The 20,022-nt window shown below is 41.4% G+C and overlaps 1 protein-coding gene across 2 annotated transcripts in view; it reads right to left on the bottom strand.

Annotated features, from left to right (window-relative positions):
• Positions 1–20,022, bottom strand: part of RALGAPB (Ral GTPase activating protein non-catalytic subunit beta) — a 91,158-nt gene that overhangs the window by 32,929 nt on the left and 38,207 nt on the right. The window contains exons 11-18 of one of the 2 annotated variants that reach the window (XM_079783697.1): positions 19,386–19,553; positions 18,761–18,875; positions 18,229–18,376; positions 16,482–16,546; positions 15,209–15,338; positions 13,269–13,390; positions 7,238–7,420; positions 4,422–4,573 (exon numbers count right to left, since the gene is read on the bottom strand). In XM_079783697.1, the coding sequence (XP_079639823.1) occupies positions 4,422–4,573; positions 7,238–7,420; positions 13,269–13,390; positions 15,209–15,338; positions 16,482–16,546; positions 18,229–18,376; positions 18,761–18,875; positions 19,386–19,553 (1,083 nt within the window). Of the gene's footprint in view, positions 1–4,421; positions 4,574–7,237; positions 7,421–13,268; positions 13,403–15,208; positions 15,339–16,481; positions 16,547–18,228; positions 18,377–18,760; positions 18,876–19,385; positions 19,554–20,022 lie in introns of both variants that reach the window. The other variant, XM_079783696.1, reaches the window with a different exon arrangement.

Consider the following 20,022-nt stretch of genomic DNA (forward strand, 5'->3'; position numbering starts at 1 on the left):
CCCATTTTATTTTTTTAATTTTTTTAAAATATATTTTATTGATTTTTTTCAGAGAGGAAGAGAGAGGGATAGAGAGTTAGAAACATCGATGAGAGAGAAACATCGATCAGCTGTTTCTTGCACACCCCCTACTGGGGATGTGCCCGCAACCAAAGTACATGCCCTTGACCGGAATCGAACCTGGGACCTTTCAGTCCGCAGGCCGATGCTCTATCCACTGAGCCAAACCGGTTTCGGCTATTCCCATTTTATAATGAAGAAATTGAAGCACAGAGAGAACGTATCTTGTAATGAAAACATAAGATTTTATCTTGTGGTCCTAATATTATTTCCTGACCTTTCATATGCAACTCATTTAGAAAGGTAGTATTTCCCAACACCACTTTTATCATCTCAATCCTCAGCTTGAGTGGCATCTCCCTTTCTCTTTAATTCTAATGCTTGAACTCAAACATTTCTGATAATGAAAGGCAACACTGCTCATATATTTTTTCCTTCTATTTTCTCTCTTCTTTAGAGGAGGACTAAGAATTTCAAGAACCAGGAAAATGTCATGATGGATCAAGCCTAAGGATTTGTGGATAATAGGTAACATACCAGTAATGGAAACATGTGGCTTTGGTTTTCTAAAACGGGACAAAGATGGCTGTCACAAAGCATATGAATCGTGTGAGCTTGCTAGTGTTCTATGCAAGATTCTAAGACATTATCAAATAGATTGTTCACCAGGGAATAGGTCACTAAGATCAAAACTCACCAGCCTAACCACATTTTCTCTTCTTGATGGTGACTAAACTGGAAAGGCAGAGAAGTATCTTGAAATCAAGACATGCGAGTATTTGAGTGTACCATGATAAACCTACAGATAAGATTTTAAAATACCTGTGAACCTGAAGGAAAATTTCCTATGATGTGCTTTGTGAGTTTACCTTCCTTCAATATTTTTATCAGTGTCTTTGATTAGGACACACAAGGTAGGCTCATTAAATGTGTAGTTGACCAAAAGTTGAGCTGCGGAGTTAATATATCAAAGCTGGGATCCAAAAGAATCTTAAAGGACTAAAATAACTGACTAACTAACTAAATAAATAAATAAAGCAAACCTTACAGGAAAAAAAATTTCAGGTTTAAATATAAAATTCTGTACATTAAATCCAAATGCCCTCAAACAGATGACTCTAAAGATTTTGCAGAATTAATGCAAATCAATAGGTTACCAAAAATCCAATGTAGTCTCCAAGTACATTTAAATGAAAATATAATATTTTACAGAGTCTAAAATATCAGTTCACATCTAGCATATTATACTCAGCGAATGACGTTTAAGAAGTGCATAGTCAAACCTACACCATTAAGAGGAGAATGACCAGGATGACAAAGGTACTTGGTTCCCCTGTCATATAAAAAATAGTTGAAAGTACTGGCAGAAATGAATCAGAGAACGAACCTTGTCTTTCAGACATACTGTTTAGAAAAAAACTTTGAATCAGAACCAATGAGTAGGAGTGAAAGTGGGAGAGATTTCAGTTCAATGTAAACATCAGGTTTTTAACAGTTAAAATGAAATGGGTAAACTTGGGGGTCAGATATCCCAGAATCAGAAGCTAAATAACAAGTCTGTCTTAAAGTGACTTAAGCAGAGGGGCTGCTGAAATGACTCCCAAGAGCCCTAATTCTGGATTTATATTAGTACACCAAGGGGGGAAAATACAAGCAGGCAATCTATATTCCATAATTGTCTACTGTGTGCTCAGCACTGTGCACGGTGTGAAGAACACTGGCATGTATCAAACATAACCACGTATGAAATTCCATGCTCTACAGTAGGGTCAGACTGAATGAGCATCCAGGTACAGAAAAAAGTCATCATGCAGAGTCAGAACAACCAAAGAAGGTCCCATGGAGGTAGCTAGATTTGAGGTGAGCACTGAACAATGAAAGATGTGGCCTAGAAAAGAGGGAAGTCCTGAAAACCAGGGGTCATATATAGACAGGTATGAGTATGCCCGGTCACGGCCATGAGTGGCTTTCACGGCAAAACGGATGTGCTGAGAAAGACCAGACAGTTCAAGTGGGGGAGAATAAGGAGATCCTTGAAAACCAGACCACAGCATTCACAGAATATTCAGTTTTCTATCACTCCAGCAGCAGAATAAGAAGTTCAGCAATAGAATGCAAAATGAACTAGAGAGGTAAGAGATTGAAAACAGGAAAATCAGGCAAGAAGAAAGGGTCTCAACCAAGATCCTATCTGAGGTGAGAGGAAATGGAGGAAACACTTCTGACAGTAAAGTTTATTGGACTCAGTCACTAGCGGGAATGACACATAAATAAGAAAAAAAGCCAAAGTTCTGTGTGCATAACTGGAAAACAGCAGTGATATGGACATAAAGCTATAATTGTAAAGGAACAGAGAAACTTGGTTTTGGACATATTTCATGATGATAGTACTATTCAAGGCACCCTTCAAGATTGGAAACTAGAGATACTGTTGGAAAAGTTGCCAATAGAGACAAGACTAGATTTGGGAGTGGCATCCCAGGGTTCTCTTCTTTTATAATGCTTTTAAATCTATTTCTATTGGTACATCAAGGGGAAAAACCCATCCAGGCAATCTCAACTGTGGTCTTCTCTTGGAATGTTTATTATTTCTAGTACTCATTCATATTTTTCGGATTTTCTAGCTATTAGCCAAACCTTCACAAAGTCACTGAGAGCCAGCATTAGCATAGTAACAGGACTAAAGCCAGCACACTTCTAAAACTACTGAATGATCTAAGGCCCACGAGAAACAGAAATAAATCCAACTTTATTGTATGTATCCTAAGTTACCAACACACCACTGAACTCAAAAGATTCTGAGATCTTGGTAAGGGCTGATTTATGTGCCTATCTTCAAGCACTCTTATCTACCACATTACTAAGCCCAAGATAAGCCAACCCAGACTGACTTGACATTGCTCCTTCCTGCTTTTATATTTGTCTGGGTCTTCATCTACATTTATCCTATGGTAAGCACCATCTTTCCATCTGTACTGATCCAACCTAATTTTCTCCACTTACCTCTTCCTCACAGTTCATAAATGTGCCTAAACTGCCTTCTTTACATCCTTCTACTTTCACCACTTATCAGCCAAACACAAACTCTCTCAACTCTTTCTGCTACTTTTTACCAACCTATCTCCATTCCTTCACTACTAAAATATTGAACAGGTATCTTCTCTTGCTGACGTACCCAACCTGGAGTCTGGCTTATAGCTCAAACATTACTCATCCTCTAAAAGTTAGGTCCAATGTCATTCTCCCCAGGAATCTTATTTCGATTTGCCCTTATCTGGAAGTATTCATTTCCTCCTTCCAACTCCCCAGCATTTTATTTGTACTTCCTTCTCTTTGAGCACTTATTGTTCATGTAATAGTACAGCTACTTGTGTTTATATCTTTCCTTCCCTAGTGGATAAGAAGCTCTTTGAGGGTGGTCAATCTGATTTTACAAGATGGCCAGCAGAGGAGGGCAGTTGGGAGGGATCAGGCCTGCAGGAGAGGGCAGTTGTGGGCGATCAGGCCAGCAGGGGAGGACAGTTGGGAGGGACCAAGCCTGCAAGGGAGGGCAGTTGTGGGCGATCAAGCCTGCAGAGGAGGGAAGTTGGGGGTGACCAGGCCTGCAGGGAAGGGCAGTTGGGGTGGACCCAGGCTTGCAGGGGAGGGCAGTTAGGGGCAAACAGGCTGGCAGGGGAGCAGTTAGGCATCAATCAGGCTGGCAGGGAGTGGTTAGGGGGTGATCAGGCTGGCAGGCAGAAGCGGTTAGGGGCAATCAGGAAGGCAGGCAGGTGAGTAGTTGGGAGCCAGCAGTCCTGGATTGTGAGAGGGATGTCCGACTGCCCATTTAGGCCCAATCCTACTGGGATCAGGCCTAAACGGGCAGTCAGACATCCCTCGAGGGGTCCCAAATTGGAGAGGGTGCAGGCTGGGCTGAGGGACACCCCCGCCCATGCATGAATTTCGTGCACCAGGCCTCTAGTATAATATAAATGGTGCAGCAGAGAATACAGACCACTGAGCTAGAAAGCAAGAGACCTGACAGTGTGACCCAGACAGATCCTGTCTCTGGATGCAGCCATCAAGTCAGGACGTGGAATTAGGCTCTCCAAGATTTTTCCCAACTCTAACATGGTATGACCTGAATTAATGTCAATCAACATAGGAAAAAAAAAAAAAGAACCTAAACTCTTAGGCCCAAGTTCCTGGTTTCTTTCGGTCCAAAAAAAAGACATTTTATTTCCTAGTTTATTTCTGTAGAAAACGTATCCTAAAGGGGTTGCACCACTTAATGCTAAAAAACTGGGGAGGAGAAAAAAACAAGGATTACAGCTAACCCCAATAAATTTCTAAGCATATTCCCTATGCAGTCACTTTCATACCATGTTAGGGTGGCTTCAGCAGCATCCTTTACCCTCATAGAAGCAGGGTTTGGCTCCTTATCTCCTTTGTACTTGACCTCTTGCTCACTGCTCTTGGACTTACTTCCCGAAATACCCAGTTCCACAATCTCCAGTACTTCCTTAAGACAGTCCTAGAAGCAGGAAAAGCAAATCAGTTTTTATAATACACCTATCTTATAAGAGAAGGAAACACATCAAATGTTAATAGTGGTTGTATTCTGGTAGTGGGGCTCTAGTTTCTTTCTCATTTTCTTTTTTTTTTTTAAATATATTTTATTGATTTTTTACAGAGAGGAAGAGAGAGGGATAGAGAGTTAGAAACACCGATGAGAGAGAATCATTGATCAGCTGCCTCTTGCACACCCCCTACTGGGGATGTGCCCACAACCAAGGTACATGTCCTTGACCGGAATCGAACCTGGGACCTTTCAGTCCGCAGGCCGACGCTCTATCCACTGAGCCAAACCGGTTTTGGCTCTCATTTTCTTTAATAGGTGTATATAAATCCTACCTAATAAAAGGGTAATATGCAAATTGACCACACCTTCACTATGCCCAAGCCACGCCCACCAGCCAATCAGGGCGAGTATGCAAATAAACCCAACCAAGATGGCTACAGCCACAGAGAGCAAGGTTTCCCAGGCAACAGAGGCAGCCAAGCTTTCCACATGCCCTTGCCAGGCCTAAGCCTCCACTCAAGCTACAAAGTTTCAATTATAGAAGGTAAACAAATTCAAACAGAATGGCGGCAGCCACGGAGCTGGAGAGACCAGGCCAGGGTTGCCCGTGGCAATGGAGAAAGCAAAGCTTTCCGCACACCCTGGCCGGGCACAGGCCTCCGTTTAAGGCTACAAAGTTTCAATTATAGAAGGTGAATTAACCCAAACAGAAATGGCTGCCGGCCGTGGAGCATGTAGGAGGCTTGGCTCCGCTCCAGGCTACAAAGTTTCAATTGTAGAAGGTAAATAAATTCCAGATACCAGGGCCTCTGCTTGGGTCGCCAGGAGGCGTGGCCGGCCTGCAAACCACCACAGGCCCTTCACCCAGGCCACCCCACACCTCAAGGGAACCCCCACCCTGATCCGGGACACCCTTCAGGGCAAACCAACTGGCCCCCACTCCTGCACCAGGCCTCTATCCTATCTAATGAAAGAGTAATATGCAGATTGACCATCACTCCCACACACAATATGGCTTCCCCCATGTGGTCAAAGATCCTGCCCCCATGTGGACAGAAAATGGCCACCACAAGATGGCCAGCAGGGGAGGGCAGTTGGGAAGCACCCGGCCTGCAAGGGAGGGCAGTTGGAGGCAATCAACCCTGCAGGGGAGGGCAGTTAGGGGTGTCTGGGCCGGCAGAGGAGGGAAGTTGGGGGCAAACAGGCTGGCAGGGGAGCAGTTAGGCATCTATCAGGCTGGCAGGCAGTGGTTAGGGGGTGATCAGGCTGGCAGGCAGAAGCGGTTAGGGGCAATCAGGAAGGCAGGCAGGCGAGCAGTTGGGAGCCAGCAGTCCTGGATTGTGAGAGGGATGTCCGACTGCCCGTTTAGGCCCGATCCCTGGGATCGGGCCTAAACGGGCAGTCGGACATCCCTCGAGGGGTTCCAGATTGGAGAGGGTACAGGCTGGGCTGAGGGACCCCCCTCCCCCCGTGCATGAATTTCATGCACCGGACCTCTAGTTTCATAATTATAAACTCCCTCCAATTTTTTTAAAGAAATAAATTTGAGTGTTCAGAGAGTTAAGATAGTAAGTAATGATAAATTCAATTCAATTTTATTAGTCATAGTTCTTATAAAATTACCTCAGACTATAAATCATGAGAGCCCAAATGAAAGAAATGTAACTGTAATCTATTAAACCTGGATGGTTTAAAACATGCTAGGTTATCCAAAGGGAAGTTCATCAATTATTGACAGTTTTAAGCAATTTCTGGTATCATAACTTTAGAAGCCTTAATGAAAATGACTAAGATTTAATAAACAGAATTATTTTTTAAACTGTATAAGGCTATAAATAAATATCCACTATGCTTGATATCTCTTATTTTCACTGTGAATTCACTCTAACTGCCTGCCTCCCCATAAGAAAAGTATTACATAGAATAATGTGCCCCCACCAAAGCAGGGAAACGTGTGAAATGAAATTTTTAGATACAAGCAACCTTTACAGATCAGCCTTGCTTTAGGTTGGCAGCCTGGCTATCAATTGCCTTTCTTGGTTTGGTAATGGGTTACCAAAGTGCCTTCTGGCCATCTCAAAGCTCTCACCCTTTTAAGAAAGAACATTCCCACCCTAGCCAGTTTGGCTCAGTGGATAGAGCATTGGCCCAATGACTAAGGGTCTCGGGTTCAATTCTGGTCAAGGGCAGGTACCTCAATTGCAGGCTTGATCCCTGACCGTGGTCAGGGCATGTGTGGGAGGCAACCTATCGATGTGTCTCTCTCACATTGATGTTTCTGTCTCTCTGTCTCTCCCCCTCCCTTCCACTCTCTCCAAAAATCAATGAAAAAATATCCTCAGGTGAGGATTAACAAAAAAAGAAAGAAGAACTCAAATAAATGAGTCAAGTCCTCATCTTTTAATAGAACTTCTCTATGGGTTCATTTGCAACCAAATATAAGTATGACAGTTTTTGAATTGTGCTCAAAAGGTTAAGTGTTTTACTGAAATATAACAAGTACATTCAGTTTAAAGTATGCAATATAGTACTTACATTTATATAATCTCTTTTAAAAGATATTTTCCCAACATACATTTTATTTCTATTTACTGTTTTAAGATGTAGCAAACTAACCTTTTCATCAAGCATATCAGGATGCTCTGTCAGCCAGACACAGAGACACTGAAAAGCTGCCACTATCATGGAGTGCAGGTCCCGGGAGTGATGAGGAGCTGGCCGACTACACTGGTACACAATGTAGCTGCACACAGAACTGATGGCTCGCTTCCGGTCTCCGGAATCAACCATCACCTTCACCTGAGCATATTCAAATGGGGAACACAGTTAGCCAGAAACCATTATACCAATTTTAAAGCATCTGCACTGAGGCCTGGCCTTTCTGAGAATCTAACACACCACAGGAAACCTTGCTTCTAAAACATTATTTATATAGGAAATCAGACTATTTCAGAGGTATTATAATACTCTATATAAAAACAGAGGGCATTTTTCAAATCTTAAAATAGTACTTCATTTTAATATATTTTTTCATGCCCTAAAACCTAAACTCTTAGGATGCATCTACTCACCATTGCCAGAGATCAAAAGAATAGGTAGCAATAGAACATGTACACATTTTTTGAGCCCCCTAACCCAATCCCACAATGATGTTCTAGAGGCTACAAAGTTCTGTGCAGCTGCCCAGAGGTATAATCAATATACAGTAAACTAGACATATTTAAAGTGTACACTTTGATAAATTTTGGCATAAGTATATACCTGTGAATTATCACCACAATCAAGATAGTGGATATATCCATCATCCCCAAAATCTCATGTAGTTTGTAATCCTTCCTCCAGCTCCCTTTATCCTCCTCCCTAGATTACTGCTGATCTGCTGTCACTATAGGTTAACTAGCATAATTATTTTAAGATTTATCCACAATTTTGGGTGTGTGTATGAAATGTTCATTCCTTTTTATTTCTGAGTAGAATTCCACTGTACGGCTAACGCACAATTTTTCCAGTCACCCACTGACTGACATTTGGGTTGTTTCTGGATTCTGGGTATCTATAATAATAAAAGCATCATATGCTAATTAGACTGGGTGTCCTTCTGGATGACCTTCTGGACAAAGCCAGGGCTGCGAGGGAAGCCCTCGTCCTGGGTGCCTGCCGATGGCCAGAGGGAAGCCCAGGTCCCAGATGCCAGAGGGAAGCCGGTGCTGGCAGTCGTGGGAAGGAAGGCCTACTCTTGCATGAATTTTGTGCATGGGCCTCTAGTCCTATATAAAAGGCCAATATGCAAATCAACCGAACGGCAGAATGACCGGTCGCTATGACGTGCACTGACCACCAGGGGGCAGACACTCAATGCAGGAGCTGCCCTCTGGTGGTCAGTGTGCTCCCACAGGGGGAGCGCCACTCAGCCAGAAGCCCTGAGCCAGGCTCACAGCCTGGCAAGCGCATCAGCGGTGACAGGAGCCTCTTCCATTGCTGAGGCAGCACTAAGGAGCAGCGAGCCTGGCTTCTGGCTGGTGAGCGCAGCGGCGATGGTGGGAGCCTCTCCCACCTCTGCTGCAGGCAGGCGGTAAGGAGCGAGGGGTCCTGGACTGCGAGAGCCCCAGATTGCAAGAGCGATGTCTGACTGCCAGCTTACGCCCGAACCCCGGGGATTGGGCCTAAGCTGCCAGGTGGACATCACCCCCTCGGGGGGGCGCAGGCCGAGCTGAGGGACCCTCCCCGCTCCCCGAGTGCACGAATCTCGTGCACCGGGCCTCTAGTTACAAATAAAGTTGCTATGATCATTCCTGTACAAGTCTTTGTATGGATATATGCTCCCAGTAGTGGAGTGATTGGGTCATATGATAGATATATGTTTAACTTTTTAAGGAACTGCCAAGCTGTTTTCTAAAATGGCTGTCCCATTTAACATTCCCTTCAAAGTATAGGGAATTCCAGTTCCTTCACATCCTCACCTACATTTGGTATGGTCAGTCTTTTCAATTTTAGCCATCCTAATAGGTATGGAGCGATAACTCATAGTATTTTAATTGCATTTTCCTAACAGCTAGTGATATCGAGCATCTTTTCATGTGCTTATTTGCCCTAAGTATATTTTCTTTGGTAATGTGCTCAAATCTTTTCTCCATTTTTTAATTGGGTTGTTTGTTGTATTAATGAGGAGTTTTGTTGTTGTTACTGTTTTGTCTTTTTAAAAGATGTTATTAAAGGTCTTTACAAAGCAACAACCAGACTATCCAGATCCAGCTGCTAAGAACCTGTTGTACAGTAGGAACTGGCTAGAGCATGGCAGTAGCTCTGGCTTTCTAACCTTATGTCCTGAGATAGAGAAAGTGGATAGTATCTCATCTTTAGGGTCTACAATGTTCATGTGGTTAGACAGGGACTTAGGGCCAATCTTATTGCTTGGGTCCCAGGACAGCATGATCTTCACTTTGATGCCCAGCACACCTATCTGAGCACACATGGCACATGGTGGTACTGATATAGCTAACAGGGTCCCCACTGTAGATCATCAGACCATCCACAAACTTCATGGATCCAGCCCCCTGTCTTTAGAGTTTCCCTGACACCAGGACCTTGTAGCCCTTGGCCGCACTCTCCATGATGAACTACAGTACTCCACAGCAGCCTCTCGACATAGCAACCCCTCCTGGAAGTTTGTAATGCAGAGACTGTGTGCAATGGCACACAGACCTCTTATGGCTACCTTCGTATCTAATAAAAGAGTAATATGCAAATTGACCGTCACTCCAAGACACAAGATGGCCGCCCCCATGTGGTCAAAGATGGCTGCCCCCATGTGAACACAAGATGGCCTGCAGGGGAGGGGAGCTGTAGGCAGTTAGGGGTGACCAGGCCAGAAAAGGACGGCAGTTGGGGGAGACCAGGCTGGCAGAGGAGGGCAGTTGGGGGAGACCAGGCCAGCAAGGGAGGGCAGTTGGGGGGACCCAGGCCTGCAGGAAAGGGCAGTTGGGGGGGACCAGGCCTTCAGGGGAGGGCAGTTGTGGGCGATCAGGAAAGCAGGGAGGGCAGTTAGGGGTGACTGGGCCGGCAGATGAGGGCAGTTGGGGGAATCCAGGTCAGCAGGGGAGGGCAGTTGTGGGCAGTTAGGGGTGACCAGGCCAGAAGAGGAGGGCAGTTGGGGGTGACCAGGCCGGCAGAGGAGGGCAGTTTGGGGAGACTCAGGCCTGCAGGGGAGGACAGTTGGGACCAGGCCAGCAAGGGAGGGCAGTTGGGGGGGACCAGGCCGGCAGGGGAGGGCTGCCCTCCCCTGCCAGCCTAATCTCACCCCCAACTGCTCTCCCCTGCCGGCCTGATGTCGCCCCCAACTGCCCTCCCCTGCCGGCCTGATCTCGCCCCCAACTGCCCTCCCCTGCTGGCTTGATCTCACTCCCAACTGCCCTCCCCTGCCGGTCTGATCTTGCCCCCAACTGCCCTCTCTGCCTTGGCCCCCACCACCATGGCTTTGTCCAGAAGATGGCCGGTTGACCGGTCTAATTAGCATATTACCCTTTTATTAGTATAGATAGATTATATAGGATAGGATTGCTTAAATGGGGGGGGGGAGCCTTTTTCAGCAGGAGGAGATGCTCTTGGCAGACAAAAATACATAATCCCTATATCTGGACTGATAGCCAGCCATATGCACTACACTACCAAACTGGTCATTAAAAAACAGAACTGCTTTCTTACACCTTACACCAAACAGCTGTTGCCCTTAAAACCCCTCCCCAGCCCCCACATTAGGTTCTGCCTTCACAACCAGATTAGGTTGATTGGTCAGTTTCTATGCCAGTCAGCATCAAAAGCTCTGCCTCCTAGGCAGCCATTGGCTCCTCACAGTTCACCCAGATTTGGTTGATTGGTCGGTTTCTATGCCAGTCAGTGTCTCCGGGCCTATCACTGGGCTTGATCAGAGAGGCGGGACTGATCAGCAGCCCCCACAGAGGCCCGGAGAGAAACAGAGGCACGGCTGCTGGCGAAGCCCGGAAAGAAAGGCAACGGCTGATCCAACAGCTGCCACGGAGGCTGCAGATCAGACCCTGCCTCGTTCCCCCTGGGCCTCTCTCTGGGCCTGATCCACAGCCTTCTTGGCAGTCAGTGCTGGGTCGCCACCACCCACAGCAGTGGCAGTCAGTGCTGGGTCACCACGGCAACCTAGCACCGACTGCAGGACTGACTTCCAATCGGTCGATCTTTCGGTCGTTTTGGATGTTACGGACCCTGGGTTTTTATATATTAGGACAGTGGTCGGCAAACTCATTAGTCAACAGAGCCAAATATCAACAGTACAATGATTGAAATTTCTTTTGAGAGCCAAATTTTTTAAACTTAAACCTCTTCTAACGCCACTTCTTCAAAACAGACTCGCCCAGGCCGTGGTATTTCGTGGAAGAGCCACACTCAAGGGGCTAAAGAGCCGCATGTGACTCGCGAGCCGCAGTTTGCCAACCACTATATTAGGATATCTGATTGTTCCAGCACCATTTGTTAAAAAAACTCTCCTTTCTCCTGCACCTTTATCAAAAATCAGATGTTCATGTATATATGCTTCTATTTCTGGACTCCCTATAGTATTCCAGTGATCAATTTGTCCAACCCTATTCCAATACCAGACTTCTGAATACTACAGCTTTACAGTAAGTCTTGAAATCAGTTAATGTTGCCCTTTATGATTTATTACAGAGGTCTAGAGCCGCCCTCCACCTAGGGCTAATTATTCCTAACTACTGAGTGTCTTAATGTCACAGGAAACAGTACCTTGCCCTCAAAGACAGTGTGGTCCTGCGAGTCTCATGAATGGATAGTCTTACTTTCTACATCAGTAACTGTTCCTCACAACACTATGGCCATTACATCTATCCCTGAAAATCTTTGAGGTAATCTCTAAGTGGTGGTAAGAACATCTTAGGTTTTCTAGCCCATTTTGTTTCTCAGGATTTAGGTAAGTCATAACCTTTGCCACCTGTCCCCACATCTGTAAAACAAGGGTTTGAACTTTATCATCTCAGACAATATCACTTTATGTGTGTATATCACCCTTTTGTTCACAAAGTGTTTTACATATTTCCTCTCATTTCATTTGATCTTCACAACACAAGGAATTATTATACACAAGATAATCCTGCCAGTTTTACATAAAAGAAAACACTTAGATGATGAGTGAGGATGTGGAGAAACTGGAACCCCATACATCTCTGTGGAAAACCATTTGGCAGCTCCCCAAAAAGTTAAATACAGAATTACCAGATAACCCAGGAATTCAACTACCACGTATATACCCAACATAACTGAAAATTGGTATTCAAACAAATGAATGTGCACGCATGTTCATAGCAGCACTATTCATAATAGCTCAAATGTGCCTCAACAAATGAATGAGTAGACAAACTGGTGCATATAAATACAATGGAATATTATTCAGCCATAAAGGAAATGAAATTCTAGCATATTCTATAACATAAATGAACCTCAAAAACATGTTAGGTAAATCCATAGAGACTGGTGGTCATCAGAGATTGTGGAGAGGGGAGACCAGAAAGCAAATGATTATTGAGTATGGATTTTCTTTTTGCGGTGATGAAAATGTTTTGGAACTAGATAGAGGTGGCGGTTAAACATTACAAATGTACTAAACAGCCACTGAATTCTTCAATTTCAAATGGTTAATTTTATAAATTTCACTTCAATAAAAAAGAAAATACTTAGAGAAGTGCAAATGGCCACCCATCTCTAAGGTTCCACAAAATTGAATAGCTGTGAAAGTAAAAGTATAGCCAATTTTCACCTATCTCTGATAATGGAAGATGGAAGAGTCACAGTCCCAAATGGCATATTTTAGAATAATCACTCTTTCTTTACCAAATCTGTATTTATTAAAATTAAATGATCCTATTCTATAATGGCACAAAATGCCACGCTGCAGATTTTAAAACAGTATAAAAAATACTAAGTAAAAAAAAGTGAAGTTCATTTTGTAAAATCTCACTTGGAGGCTCACTCTTGCACACTTTGAATATAAACTATGTTTGAGTATAAACCAACACTGTGATACCCACACTCAAGGCGTCAGGAAATACAGAAAATAGAGCCATGGTCCTAGGCTGCTGGGCTAACATTAAAGGACTGTCCTTCTCACCTTTGCCAAGCCAGAGAGGAGCTCCAGAGCTGCCAATGATATGCTCATGTCTGGTCGCCACTGGGAGTTGAGTCTTTGGGTGACGAGATGAATGCTGCGAATCAGTAGCCCTGCAGCTGAATCTGTATTAAGAGCTAGGATATAACCCCAATGCCACATCCCACAGGGAGGGAAAACAACTAAGCATTAGTAACGAGAAGCATGGCATTCCACCAGGCACAGACCACAGCAGCCACAGTGAGCACGACGGGCACCCACACAGTGCTATGCTCCCCGCCCCACTGGCCTGAGCATCAAGCCTGACTGAAAAACAGTGCACAGGGCACACACACTGGACAAGAGCAGCTTCTAGTTCCCAGCTCAGGTACTTTCATATAGACATCCACTGGGATTTACCAATTTCAATATCATTCTTATAACAATATAAAATTTTAAATTTCTACATTAACTCACAGTTACATTTAAAAAAAAAACACAAAACAAAACAATGAAAGGCTATCAATTATTTCCTTGAAATTTCATATAGAAGGAAAAATTCAAATCTCAGAATCTTCTCAGATGCTGGGGAATTATCCTAAAGCATCTACTAAAATTATTTTCAGGGGTTAAGCCATCAAAAATCACATGCATTTGCTTTTTAACCCTTTGCACTCGCTTGCTTTTTTTCTTGAGCTGCTACCGATGCTAACCGTGTCGAGTCACACTCGACATCCGAGTGCAAAAGGTTAAACACATTGTAATATTTAACTCTTCAAGACTACTTTGATACTTCTAAAAAAATTAAATAACCAAGTGATTGTGTTTTTATTTGGCCTCTAATTCTACATTTAAAAGCAACTACTACTTGGCTGATAATAAATAAGGACAAATTAAATTAAATTGATAAAGGAAGCTTTAGGGACATTATACCTGTCGATCCTATCAGAAAGTGGGCAGTGACAACAGAAAAAGGAATGATCATTAAAGAGACACATTCATGCGACACTAACACAAATCTGGATTTCTTAGTAAAAAATATTTTACAACATTACAAGCAGACTTCACTAACACCAGTTCAAAATGCTGAAACAAACAATAACCACTTCAAACACTTATATTAGAGCACATACAATGCAAAAATTTCTTTAGTGTGTTTTAGAAAGCATGAAAAATAAACCAATTTTCACCTATAATATACTTAAACGCATGAGCATAATGAGTAAGACAACAATTTAAATAAATGTAGTATTTAAATGTGTTTGCTATCTACATAATGCCTTATATCTGACATGCTCAAGGATACTTATGATTAAAATATTAAACTCACATCTAAGGATCTAAATTTCATTCCAATCTAGTTGGATTAACACTCACAGATTTAACACACTATTATTTGTGTATAAAAACATAAAGGCACCCACAAACTCCGAGAGCCATAAAGTAATTGTCCAGGGTAAAGGACACCACTGAATAGGATGTTCTTCTGGCAACTATTTCCTTATTCTTACTTAAAATCTGTGACTGAGAAATCTAACCATGTATATAGTAAGGTATATAGGTTTCAAGTACAAAGGCAGAGATTTTCCTCTGGATTCCCATCTCATGCATTTCCCACCACTCATCCTTACCACACTGCAATAACTGATGTACTGGCTGACTCTGCCACATCCTATTTGACTCTGTGTTACCAGCAGCTGGTACAGAATTCAGAAATGTTTTCTGACCACCCATTATAATCATTTATAAAATCTAAAACTACCCAGAATCTAACTACTAAAAGTTACAGAGTTAAATTTATAAGATTCGCATTTTCTTAATCTTTACACTAATAGCCTATCTATTATGCTTAAATACATAAAAAAGTATGACCATAAAAATATTTTGCTAATTTGTTTTATATACCTAGACATTAAAAGTTATTCTATAAACTTCGGATTTCAAAAAAAACAAACATGGCTTACCATAATCTCTTAGGAGAGCTTGAGCAGGTCTTTCACTATCAGGAGTTGTGGGCTCTGTGCTTCCACCACTTGCTGAACTAATACCACTGTTAGTGCGACTATGACTCTTCAGGTTATTTTCTCCACCACCCTAGTCAAATAAAAAGGAATCAAATATTTTAGGGCTATGGCCATAGTGTACTAGTATAAATAGAGGTCAATCATTAAAAGCATACTGATAAAATGAAATGTGCCAACTAAATAGCACAAACTGATACACAGATAAAAAGTGACAAGGGATTAAAACTGCTGTAATGTTTTTGCATAGACACTATCTACTGAAAGTTTATGAAGAGTCTGATGATTACAGGTGCCTATTCTGGGGTTTTCTTTGGTGCTGTTTACAAAGGGCCAGCCAAGGACCTTTTTCATCTTCACTAGCTAAATACTCCGCATCCTTCAAGAAATACCCTAGTACCTCCCAAGCAAAACTTCAGAACAGGAATACAATCTTAAAAAAACAAAACACAAACAAACAAACAGTAACTCTCAAATGTAGTTATACCATAAAATACAAAAAAATAAATATACTATGGTTAAAGATTAACTACTATATGTTTAGGAGCTAACAAACGTATCTGTTAAAGATTTATCTCATTTTTCCCTATGTAAACACAATTCATTATATCCAGATCAGTTTATTATTATTAGCCACCTAATGGGACATGAACATAATTTCCTTAATAATAATTTGATCACCCATCTACATCCACCATTCTAGTGTATTCCATTAATTTATCCACTCCACTGCCTCTACTCCAGGTATAGGAATCACGTATCTTGGAGACAGAAGCAGGGGACACGGGCAGTCTCTGGAAAACGTTTTAAAGTTAGAGGGCCTTGCAAGAGCTGATGAGATGAGAGTCAACTATATGCTTGCTAACAGCCAGCACTATATCTACTACGGATAGAAGAAATTATGGAGTAGGGGGCTTTTTCTAGATTATTCAAGCCAATTCACCAGCACAGCAAAAGAAGTAAGAGCTTTAAGCAATAAAGACTGGGTTTGCTGGAATTTCTCTCATGCAGTATCTCTCAGGAACCTGATATATAGTTGATGAGGTACTGAAAGGTAAGAAGCCTCAAAATATCTGATATTTCAAAATAGAATCCTTCTGCATCAATAAGCTGAATTTACAAACAAATGCCTTTAAAAATCATGAGGACAGATATTTGAGAATGAAATTTAATCAGAAGTTGTTAGTTTCTGACATATTACAAGTGGTAATCTTACCATTTCCATTTGGCAACCAATGGCTTCTAAAAGTGCTGAATCTTGAACAATATTTAACATTGCTCCTGCAACAGCAAAAAAAAAAAAAAAAAAGCATTTTATTTAAATAGATGACAAGAATACTAAAATGTCTAAAATAACTCAATTAATAGCAGAAATATGATTTTTAATAGAGCATTCCTAAAATTTCCATAAAATTACCAATAAATCTGTTGACTGGTCAGAAAAGATACTCCATGAAAATGCCCTAATTCCGATCTGCCCCAAAAGTTTTAAAACATTTTTCTAAAATAAATTTGAAGGTCAAACTTGCTTTATATAAAAATGACCATTATCAGATATTTTTTAATGAAAGACCAACATTAACATCTCAATTTCAGGGCTTGCCCATGGCTACATACGCTGAAGGCAAGGTGCCTTCAAAATATAATGTATTTATTTATCATCAAGGAACTCATAGACCTAGAAAGGCTAGGACAGAAACAAGATGGTAAGCCTAGCATACTGCTTTCTCATCCCAGTGGGAGAGTACTCTTGTCCACAAAGAATAAAGACAGAACAGACACAGCTTTGCCAATCTATGGCAAGAATGCCAATTGATTCTTCCTTGGAATGTATAAGGGAGTTCTTCAGAACAAGGGGAAAGCAAAACTAAATACGCTAATCAACCACAGAAATTATCTGATTTCAAGTGATATGTTATTTGAATAACTTAAAACAGAGAACCATACAAGTTAAAAGCTCTCTCAAATTGAGATATAACCTTTGTTCCTTCAACTCCTTTCCAAAAATGAAAGGATTTACTCTTCTCTATTTATCTCACCTTCACACTATATAACATAGTATCCTTCCTGAGCACTAACTCCAACCACTACTGCCATCATTTCTGCCTATTCAAATTCTGCCCTATAAAATCCAATTTAACTTCTACTTCCCCTATGAAGTATTCCTTGCTCTTTTGATTTCTTCTCTCTCAATACTAAAGACATTCAATATGGCATGCAATCAGTACTGCCTTCTACTATTATCTGACTACTTTGTGAGGGTATTCCAATCTCTGCAGTGAGACTTGCCGAAGGGCAAAAGCCACACTATTCAATTCTTTAGTATCCCACTCCCCACAGAGTACCTGTACCTAGGACCATGCCATTGGCTTGTTTAGATGAATGCCAGAAAGCACAGTAAGGAAGAGTTACAGTAATCAAGTTGAGAGTAATGAGGGCTTAAAATATGCCAGTGGCCATAATGATGAGGAGCCATTTAAGAGGCAATCAATATGATTAGGAGATAGTAGGAAACAATAAGGAAAAAGGGAGGAAGCACAGCTACTCTTCATGTTCCTCTTGGCAGAATTCTGACACAGCTTCCAGAATTACACCCACCTCAAAATACTTTTATATGCAGGCAATGGGAAAAAGGAAGAGACAGAAGGGGGAGGAAAGGAAACAGAAGAAAGGGGAGGGAAAGAGAAGAGGGTAGAGAGAGGAGGACAAGAGGGAAAGAGAAAAACAAAGAACACAGATAAAACTAAGCAAAAATGACTTACCAAGACAACCGAATGCTCTTCTCACCTCATCTCACTCCTTTACATTTTTTCACATATAAAAGCAAACAAATTCTGCTTCTGATTCAGAATAAGTAGAGCTATATTAGACTTAGCCTCCCATCACCAACCACTGCCTCCTCAGCATGTCTGGGTCAAAATTATCTGGTTTTTCACTTACAAAAACAATGTATGAACACAAACCTAATATCATTTGAGTGTTGTTGGGGTCTGTTTCCGTTTGCAAGGCACCTATTAGTATATTCACAAGTCTCAACTTCAGGGACAAAAAAGTTATTGGTTTATCAAAAGAAGAGCTGTCATCATTACTAAACTTTCCTTCCAGAACCACCTATGGAAGAAACAAATAATATTTAACATTGATTGCTGTGGTACACTATGCCCATGTAGAAACTGATACAGTGGACAAAGAGCAGATCAGTCTAACAAGCAAGGCTTTTAATCTGACTAATATTAGCCACTGTGCTAGGTCTGTTGCTAACTCAACAGCATACTATGTTATCAGATGTCACCAGTCTATCACCACTTGAAATGGTAGGTGAGGCATGCTCGCTAACAGAAGAAATTTCCACAACAAATCAACTTTGTTGATTCACTAAAATACTTTAAAAAATGTTTTTAAAAGCTCCTGTTCCATTTTTTAAAGATAATTTGACTTGAATTTGCACACAAAACAGAACATAGAATATTTAAAAAAAATTTAATAAAATATTACCTCGGATTTGACTGTGCCAAAGTGATGAGGGAGGGGCAACAAAGAAAGCAGGATATTAATGGAAGATCTTCTTAATTCTGTTGGATTTACATAGTTTTTGAATTTGGAGAGTTCTCTGCAAAAAAAAAATTTAAAAAAAATTTGCTATTAGTATTTCCAAACTAAAGTATGTTTTAACTATTGCCAAATATACATTATGCCAATTTTTCACAAATACAAGCACTGGGTCTGGTTTCATAAAGAATGCAGTACCTACTTTCCACTGAGTTTATATTTTATAATGTGTGTGTCCATGTTAAACTGCTATTACGGAATCAAACTAGAATCTGATTGCCTGATTTTTAATGTAAGGCCTACTCTACAAAATTTAGGACTTCTAGGCTGGGGTTGCTCTTACGCCTCCAAACCAGGCCACAAAAGATTAAACATGCCCATGGACAAATCAGAACTGAAGGAGCTCAGAGATGAGGTGGGTCTGGATATTCTACACTCATTTAATGTGGCCTGAGTCTCCTTGGGCTATGAAGACAACTGGACATGATAAACTAGGACACTGGGGAGGAACCACCAAAACAGACCAGGCCAAACCCAACAAATGATATGCTAATATAGAATGACAACTTACCTGTCAGGCAAAATGGTTTCAAGAGCTGAAATAAAGTAAGGAACCACAACATCAATCCCTTTCAAGTCACAGCAGAACAAAGGAGGGGAGTTTAGAATAACGCTGGCCAAGACAGGATGGCACACATAATCATTTATCTGCAAACCTTGAATTAAAAGCATGTAAAATCTAGGAAAGCAAGAAAAAAATTTTAAACAAACTGCTGGTCAGTTGTTTCCATAATCATTAATATTTTCTACAAACTCACCCTAAAGTCTTTTTGCATTCTTCACTACTTCTAACCTTTAAAGGTATTACTGAAGTTAGAACAATTCTGAATCAAAAACACTAAGAACCAAATTATCTTTCCTAATAAAATAAAAAATTCATGTTTATTATATCTTTTTGAAGCCTTACAACTCAAATTTACAGGTGCCTACAAATAAAACAACCAAAGCAAAGCAAATGGCTGCAGTAATTATCAATAAATTGGAGGAAATACTGTATTGAAAAATGAGCCTTTTTCTCTGTGACCCATAATTTTGGGAAAGACCAAGAAAGAAACCTCATTCAATCCTGCATTCATCATAATATGATATAAGCCTCCGTATAGGAATATACCTAAAGTATACCTTACATTGAGTATACCTTACTTTTA

The sequence above is a fragment of the Cnephaeus nilssonii genome, assembly GCF_951640355.1.
Source record: "Cnephaeus nilssonii genome assembly, chromosome: 11".
Taxonomy (NCBI): domain Eukaryota; kingdom Metazoa; phylum Chordata; class Mammalia; order Chiroptera; family Vespertilionidae; genus Cnephaeus; species Cnephaeus nilssonii.